Source organism: Schistosoma mansoni, chromosome 4, assembly GCF_000237925.1.
Source record: "Schistosoma mansoni strain Puerto Rico chromosome 4, complete genome".
Taxonomy (NCBI): domain Eukaryota; kingdom Metazoa; phylum Platyhelminthes; class Trematoda; order Strigeidida; family Schistosomatidae; genus Schistosoma; species Schistosoma mansoni.
The window spans coordinates 24,153,050-24,162,894 of NC_031498.1; the positions used below are offsets into that span (position 1 = coordinate 24,153,050).

Genomic DNA, 9,845 nt, shown 5'->3' on the forward strand with positions numbered 1-9,845 from the left:
CACTGATCCACGAAGTTGAGCAACCATTCACCAATTGTCTTCAGTGAGTTCCTATCTCACAACAGACGTGGTTTTGATCTCCACTGGTCACTGCTTCTCACTAGAGCTCCTAGTGAGATAGGAACTCACTGAAGACAATTGGTGAATGGTTGCTCAACTTCGTGGATCAGTTGAAGTTAGACATTAACACCGTTGGATGCCAGCTCAGTGGTCTATCGGTTAAGGGCTTCGGCTTGAGACTGGTAGGTCCTGGGTTCGAGTCTCGCTCGCGAGAGCGGGCTCGTGGATGCGCACTGCTGAGGAGTCCCATAATAGGACGTGTTGGCCGTCCAGCGTTTCCAAGTTTTCGATGGTGGTCTAGCTTCAATTGACTCATGCTTTCTACTATGAAAAAATACTAAATCTCCACAAAAACCCCTTCTGATGATTAATAAAATCATTTTCTCATTACTTTTTGATAAAAGTTCTTAGTCAAAGGTAGGACTAAAGAATTGTTCATCTATTCTCATTAACTTACAATATCAAATAAATAGAGACACATGATTGTGAAACTAATTTTTTTTCTTTTTAATTTTTCCGCATTTTTTTTTCCTTTTTTTTAAAAAAAGGTTTTAGCTATAGATATTGATGCCGGAGAAAATGGTACAATTCTTTATTTTATTCATTCTGGTAATGATCATCACTATTTCAAATTAAATCCAAAAAATGGTATATTAAGTATTAATAAAAAGATTCCATATACTGGAATAGGTGAATATCTATTAACATTAGAAGCAAGAGATTGTGGTCAACCCTACCGTTTTACATTAACTGAATTCATCATAGAAATTGATCAATCACCATCTAAAGCATATCTTACAACTAATATATATCAATTACATAACTCGAATGAAATAATGAATTATGGGGCTAGTGGTAATACATTGAATTTATATATTATTATAGCAATCATTACAGGAGCTTGTATTATATCAATTATATTATTATTTTTAGTTTTTTTATTTTTACAACGTACAAAACGTAATCATAATGATAGATGTAATACATTAGAAAATACAATACGAAAATATGATGTAATCAATATGAAAGAAATACAATCAAATTTTACAACAACTATACAATCACAACATTATAATGGGAATAAATTTTTAGATTATGAAGGTAAGTGTTAGAATTGATCAATTTGATAGTGATTTTAGTTACTAAGTTATATTACTTACTTACTTAGTTAAGCCTGTTACTCCCAATGGAGCATAGGCTGCCGACTAGCATTCTCCAACCCACTATCATAGGCCTTCCATTCTAGTTCTATCAAATTTTTGTTCATTCTTCCAGTGTCTGTCTCCATTTCTCAGCGTAATGTGTTCTTTGATCTTCCTCTTCTCCTGTGGCCTTCAGGATTCCAAGTGATGAGGGCTTGTCTTGTGACGCAGCTGAGTGATTTCCTCAAAGTGTGTCCTATCCAATTCCAGCGCTTCTTCCTGATTTCTGATCTTGGTGTTAGTTGACATTTGTTTTGAGTTCCAGATGTTCTTCATTTGTAAATATGCTGCTCTTGCTTTACCGATCCGTGCATTCACATCTGCATCAGATCCACTGTGTTCATCATTCATGCTGCCCAGATATGTAAAGGTTTTCACATCCTCCAAAGCTTCTCCGTCAAGTGTAATTCACTAAGTTATATTACATAAATAAAACTGTTTTTTAAACTATTATATCGACTGAGTACGCGCGTGCCCTGTTAATGATGTGATGATCCCTGCCAATTAGAGAGGAGTGAATTATCGATCGGAGCAATGATACACGAAAAAACTGTATGAGCAGTCTTGAGTACTTATCAGTCTTGCTTTCTGCCTACTCCAACCAGTTAAGTCCAGAACACCAATAACAGTCTCTGCAATATAAATCATTATTCTCAAACATACTGGGTTTATATACCAACCAAACAGACCACATCGCACCATAAAATAGAAGATAACATTTTGTACAAGATTTGACCTAATGTGACTGTGAATAAGGGGAACAGTAATTAATGGACTAAGGATAACTCAAGAAATGTAAATCCTATAATAATAGCCTATAAGTCAAAATAAAGCTTAAAATAAGAGGAATACGAATAAGAATAGTTTAGTAACTTAACAATTATACAATAGGAAATATACATATCATATTGGTCCATAAATAGTTCTCAAAGTTACCATTCATAAATCCTCACGGGATATAACATAAACCTTCATAACGTGTATAGATATCAGAAGAAGAATGCATGATAAATCATATTGCACCACCTTCGTGGAAGTTATTATCATTTATGAAAAAATGTTGATAAACTAAAGCGATTGATATGGATTTGAATGAAGAATTGGACAATATATCATTGCTTGTATAATAGTGATTAGTCGTGTTCCAAATACTTGGTTTCTGCAAGTCAGAATCAGACAGCGAGCTCTGTTGTTTTTGAAGGTCGTAAATAAATATTGTTGACCAATAGCAACAGTGAAGGGAATTAGGTTTACGGTTTCAAGTCAGCTGTTTGTAATAAATAAACATCACAAAACATATGCTCACTAATGACTGGTTCCATGAGGTATTTCCTGGAGTTCTGGTGAGAAGTAGTAACCATTGGAGTTCAACCAGTTCTTTTGTGAGATGGTTATTCACTGAAGACATTCGTGGATGTGTCGCTCAATTTCGTGGATCGGTTGAAGTTAGATCTTGACACCGTTAGATGCCGACTAGCTCAGTGGTCTACTGGGTAAGCGCTAGCGCGCAAAACTGATAGATCCTGGGTTCGAATCTCGCGGGCTGGGATCATGGATGCTCACTGCTGAGGAGTCACACAATAGGACGAAGCGACCGTCCAGTGCTTCCAGGTTTACCATGGTGGTCTAGCTTCAATTGACTAATGATCTAAACTATCAAAATATGCATAAGTATAATTCATTGAAACTAAAGATGAAACAAATTCAGGATCATTATTATGATCAAATGTTAAAATGTATTAAGGACATAAAGTTTAGTGTCCTATTATGGGACTCCTCGGCAGTGCGCATCCACGATATCTTCTCTCCAAATTCGAACCCAGGACCTACACTAAACTTAAATAAGTTTAGTGTACAGTGAAAAAACTACGTGATGATATTTCGCAAACATTATCTTGTCTAACAATAACTTACATTCATATATTTGGTCTTATGGAAGCTATTAGATATTAGTCGGAGAAACGATCTGTTTGTCGGATTGAATTTATTGAACTGATTTAATCATAGTATCATTTTAAATCTTATTTATTTTATCAATAATCTATTAGATAAAAAGGTTTTCCAGGTACGTTACGTAGTTCAGATGATGTTTATTTGCATTCGTATTTCGTTACACTTTAATGTATTGTATCATTTTAATGTATATATCATTCGTTTCAATATGTATTTCATAATCTCAGTTCAAGGGTATGAACCTTGTGATGATTTTCTACAGTTTTGAATTGATACATATTAGACCATTCAGTTATTTTGTTACGTTATAAGTTACTCAGAGTAACATGTCACAGCTTAATAATATGTGACACATTTTGAGACAAACCAATCTGCAAGTAACTAGTTTAGGCAAACGAAGAGAGCAAGAAAAAAGATGTGGACAGAATAACATGAATGTATTTTATTTCGTTTGGTTGTTGTCAGCAAAGTATAACCTGTTAGACTAAAAAATCATTATTATAAAATGAAATCAAATTACTTACATGGAAGAGTTTATAAGCAGAGTTGGATAATAGATAATAGTGGAATCAAGAACGCGGGTTTCATCCCATTCGGTACCTGCATTCCATAGTTGATATTCACTCCAGAATTCGAACCTATTACTGTTCATCACTTCAAATGCCATCACTTTGTCCACTTAGCTACTGAGTCCAGATAGCCACTAGCTTGTACAAAGGGGTGAAGTTTGATTCAATAATGTATCGGTTGTTTGAATTTTTTCATTGATGTTCAGGACTGTAATTGATCAGTCTCTTACTGGCATATGTGAATCCTGTTAGGATTGCCTCGATATTGCCTGAAGTCACAAGCATTATGTTTGCGAATTACGTCGACATTGACATCTAGCTTAAGAGAGACAAATAGGATGAAACGCGCGTTCAGGATTCCACTGCTAGCCACCGTCCATCTTTGCTCATAATGCCAGTGACATAAAATGATATACAGGCAATCTGCACATACGCTAACAAGAGACTGACCAATTGTAGTCTTAAACATCGATGAGAAGACTCAAACAACCAATGCAAAAATTAATAGTATAGTCTAGTTGGAAGTTGCTATGATCAAACACTATCAAAGAATAGCAAGGGTGTAAATAAATTTAATAAGCTAAATAAAATATTGTAAATGTATAACATATGTGAAGAATATTCTATCACATTGATAGCAACAAAAGTTCAGAGAGCTATAAATAGGTGTTTTTGTATTGAATAAACACTGATAATAAGTAGGAATAAAATGAGTGAAACTCGGTTAGTTAAAATGAGAAACGTTTTGATGCAATTAATTGAAAGAAGGAGTTGAATACAGTTTTATGACATAGTGAAGGAATATTTATCATCAAGCTATAAACAAGATCAGCAATTATTGACCTATGAACATACAAATCAGGTTCTTGACGCGTGATAACAATGATTTCAGCAAACGTCGCAAGACTGGAGCTTATTTGTTCATTAAACACCTTGCAAAATTGAAAGGTATCGACTTGACGACCCTGTATCCAGATATTTAGTAATAGTGTCGTTTAAAGCAGTTCATTCTGTCGTTGGTAGGCTCTTTATAATATGTTAATAAAATATAAGATATAACCTCGTTTCTGTTCAACTAGTGTGGCTACTTTGGCAGATATATGTTGATTCACAAACATAGTTGACGCTGACATGAAAGTATATTGTTTATAGTGAGGTCATTTCAATTCAGAATTAGATGGATATGACATTATGAGTCCTAGTTAGTTTTTAAAAAATCGTCAGTTTGAAAGTACTATTGTTGGAGTTACTATTGAAATTACTTTTTCACTAGTTACTCCGATTTGTACTTTTTCAGTGAATTTTTCAGATTCGGAATCATCAAGGATTAATTAAGTCCCAACCAATTACATACAAAGACGTAGAAATATGGTAAAATGTTATCTGTGTGTTTGATCTAGAAATAGGTAAATTAGGGTCCATACTATGAGATATGCTTTGATGTTTATAGATGTGTTTCGATTCTATGGTAATTCACTGATTATTGTACGTTAAAGATTATGATTTTGTCCAGTGGTTGTAATCATGGATACTAATTGCAAAAAATATCCTGAAATCCTTCAGTTTCCAAATATATTCCCTAATCAAAAAATTCGTATGGTCTGGTTGAATAATAAGCGTTCTAATGAGTTAATTGTGACAAAAGAATTATTTGCTTTTGCTGGTTTAGTCATGCAACCTTTATAAGTTCCGGAAATAAATTTGTGTTCACATCTTATTTTGTTGCGTGAGTCATCTAGAAAGTTCTCTGGTTTTGTCCATTTAACGCATAGATTCATTATGTTTGCTGTAATTCTCATTGCTTTGAATAACATTTCTGTAAAGACAGTTTTCATTACCTAGTAGACACAAAAACCCAAATAGCGTTAATACGATGCTTTGTTGTAGTTCATGAACCACCAGAATTATTTCGTTTCGAAATGGCGCACTACATTCAGGTACTATTTGACTAAGTTATCTTTAGGCCGTTAAGTAATTAACTAGTGGTTCATATTTTCAACATCACTTAAATAGCTATATAATGTAATCGATATCCCTGTACATAAACCATCAATCTGAATATGGGATTTTCTATTTTGTGTTCGCCACGACTGCCAAATAATGATAATCCATAAACATGAAGCACTTATAATAGTATAGATAAAATCGTTGGTACACACAAAGAAAGAACTAAAGATCAGAATAAAACAGAGGTTAAAATTCCCTCGTTTTTAAATTTTCCACAATATTCTTCAATTTACGACGAAACGCTACATAAAAATTGGATAACTATTTATGAGCAACCAATTAAATAGTATTTATCAGGATAGTTGCTGGTGACGATATCCATTGAAGATTAGGAAACGTTGGACAATATCTTTTTACTAGTATGCGACTATTCATCAATGCTCATCTACGACCTCAGCGGATATTGAAATGATAGCTTTCATCCCTTGCTGCTAGAGATTAAAATTTCGATCATTGAATTGGTCACAGTTTTAAATCTTGGTTAGATCGCGGTTGGGCACCGTTGATCAATCCCGTACTAGAACGTAACAATTGTACAGTACATTCTGGTTTTCATCGATCATTGAACAAAGGTCGGTTTGTGATCTCAATAAATAGTATTTATTTACATGATTCATTTCCATGTTTCGATAAATTTTTTTTCATTTTAACAGTTCGTCCATTTCCTAATTGCTCTCAACAATTACCCAGTTACGAAGATGGAAATACTAATTTCGAATTAATTAATCAACCAAACGGGAGTTTGTTTCTGTTACCTGTTGAGACAGATTATAATTACGGTCAAAATTCATTCAATAAAATTCCCGGTAATTATTGGTCCACTAACACCAACATAATGAATGATAATAATGATATTGTCAATATGCAAACCAATGAAAACAGAATAAATCTGACCGTTTCATCATATAACACCAACAGTTTATATAATGAGTATACAAATTATCACAATGGGGATAAAATAAATATAACAGGTTGTCAAGATATCTGTCAAACAATCTTGAATGGTCAATGTTCAATACCTTTTAGTATGCCTGAGGCCTGTAGTGAGCTGACTAATATAACAAAACATGTAGGTTTTCAGAGAATTTATTCCTAGTTTATTATTACAACGTACTATAATAGTAATGTTATAACCACGATCAGTAAAGAATTTGTCATATTCTCAACTAAATATTTCTTGGACCGTAACCTTTATTAATAAATTCAGTAACCACGGTTATAGTTTAGCTCTTGCTCAGCCATTTGAAATAACTAGAGTAGCAATCTACTTGGGTATGGTATTAATTAGTTGACGATCACAATTACTGTTCAAAATTATGCCACTGATTCTCTCAGCTCACTCTTTAGCTATTATGAAGAGAAAGCCTAGTCTGAGAGTTCGACAAATATATCCGATTTAGAAAATATCTACTTAAATGCAATTTATATTTACGATGACATATATTTAGATTTACACAGTTGTAAGTTTGCGACGTTTTTTAACTTACAAAATGTACATCCAAAGGCAGTGAATACACAACAGAAATTATAATTAAATGAGTTTGACATAATCTACTCGGATGGTAAGTTGGACATTTATCACATAAAGTTAATCAAAATCTTACACTAGAGCGTTTCATCTCGCATATAATAAATTATGGGTTAATATATATGGACAACTGTTATAAATGAGTGTAATAGAAGTATCAGTAACATTCACCTCGTACACAAACATAGAATGGCCAGCTGAACGACTTCTATAGCTGGTTTCTTGTAAGTAGAAAGAGAAATCTTATTCACTTTTTATGTTACAGAATACATCGGATATGTAGTGAGGAATGCATTGACGAAGAACTCGCATTCCTCAGGAAAACTGACGAAAAATGGCTATCCAGACTGATTCATAAATAAGAATGCGAAAAGACGTTGTTATGACACGGAATCCGGTTGTTCCGTTCCAAAGAAAAACCTTTAAATAAGTTTGGAATTTAAAGGTGATCGAACATCTGGTGCAATCAAAAATCATTTAACGACAGCAATAAGAAGAACATTCTATGCGGCCAAACTGCGAGTAATGTTCATTAGTAGGAACTCGTTTTCTATACCCCTAACAGATAAACTTCCTCATCTCGTTGCCTCCATGTACATCTACCAATTTACCTGCTCTTGTGGAGCAAGCTACATTGGCTGTAGTCAGTGCTCACTTTCAACTTGGATACGGGAATATATTTATACGATTGTACAGCTCGGTACTAAATTCGTTGGAAAAAGATCTCTTTGCTGAACTTCATGTTTTTAACATCTTTATTTTTTTTAGAATTATTTTGTCGAAGTTTCTCAATTTCGTGGATTGGCTGAAGTTATACATTAACACAGTTGGAAGCCGACTAGCTCAGTGGTCTATTGGTTAAGTGCTCGCGCGCGAGACTGATAAGTCCTAGGTGCGAATCTCTCGAGGCAGGATCGTGGATGCGCACTGTTGATGAGTCCCACATTAGGGCGAAGCGACCGTCCAGTGCTTTCAGGTTTTCCATGATGGTCTAACTTCAATTGACGTATAAGTACTTCAGAATAAACTATAATGACAAACTAGAAAAATTGGTTTTTGATTCATAACCATTCAAATATTTATTTTGTATAGTTATATGTATTAGAAAATACATATACGTTTAATATTATACAATCAACATGACTGGATTTCATTCATACCATTCTCCAATACTTAATGTAAAAGGATTTAGCATTATTTTGTCAAATCCATTCCTTGTTAGAAAGAACTCAGTCTACATTCAGTTTTGTATGTTTGTAGTGCCGCGATTCGTTAATTGTTTACTTCGATAACCGTTATGATTCTAATCTTAACGGTGCGTAAAATCAGAAGACAAAGGATAGCAGCGACTACAGTTTATTGTCAAATAACTCAGGTCAGAAAGCTAACAACACCTGAGCGAATATCAACGAGCGAGTGAGCGGCAAACGAGAGAGCGAGTGAACAGGCGAATAAGCGAAGGAAACGAACGAGGAGCAAGCGAGCGAATAGCAAGCAATTACACAGGCAATTTATAGTCACATTTAATAAGGGCACAACAAAGCAAAACAAAGGCTGATAATAGTATTTGCGTGCGTACATATATGGGGAGGAGTATGAGTCATCGAATGATATTTAAGTAGTCAACATTTCGGATAGAGCGTCATGTGCTCTAGTGGTATAGCAGTGCAAAGAATATGCAAATTGTTACTATCCAAATAACGATGTCTGTTAAGTAAGTTATAAAAAGGGCTTAACCAAAATTGGCTATAATCGAAATTGATTGTAGGATGGTTGCTATATAACTCCCCCCTGCAAACAAAGATATATGAAAAAATGTCTGTGTTTGCATAAAGTACAGTAAATTGAATAGCGTAGTTACAATCATTTGAAGATATGGGCCTGTATAAAATTAGAATGAAGTTAATGTGCATTTAGTTCGTGCCCGTCCGTTAGGCTATACAAAATAGCGGTAAGATGTAGAAGGAATATGGTATCGCTTCGAAAAAAAATTACACGTATGAGCGTAAAGGTACATAAGCTTTGTCGAGTTTAATAGCGTTTAACATAAGTTTAATAATCTATATGTATACAATGAAGAGGAAGAATTTTAATTAATATTCGAAATAGCAGAAAATCGTCAGTAAAAGACTGTAGCGACATAACGTTGCGGCCATCTTACTCTGCGACCAGATTTTGTCGTTATCGGAGTCTCTTCTTTTTGGTGCGTTAGCGTCGTTGACTCTTGAGACTCGTATTTCGTCGGTGTGATCGTCTTCGAGAGGCTCGTGCTTGTCGATTGAAAATCGCTATCGATGAAAGCTGGTTTCACTCGATCGATACTGATTACGTCTGTCTTCCCAGCTTTTTCTACCGTGACTGTCTTATCTGTCTTCGTAATCACTTTAAATGGACCTTCATAGTTCGGCTGCAGAGGTGGTTGTACGTTGTCTCTTCTGATAAATACGTGCGTGCTATTATGTAGTTGCTGAGGTACGAATACTCGTCGTTGTTGTAGTCTGGGAAGTGCTATTTTTAAATCGTTCA

At 34.5% G+C, this 9,845-nt stretch overlaps 1 protein-coding gene across 1 annotated transcript in view; it reads left to right on the top strand.

The window, feature by feature from the left end:
- Positions 1–5,470, top strand: part of Smp_055240 (putative cadherin) — a gene marked incomplete at both ends in the record, with an annotated part of 37,940 nt that extends 32,470 nt beyond the window's left edge. The window contains 2 exons of the mRNA XM_018797269.1: positions 609–915; positions 5,298–5,470. Of these exons, the coding sequence (XP_018652327.1) occupies positions 609–915; positions 5,298–5,470 (480 nt within the window). The remainder of the gene's footprint in view (positions 1–608; positions 916–5,297) is intronic.
- Between the last annotated feature and the right edge of the window lie 4,375 nt (positions 5,471–9,845).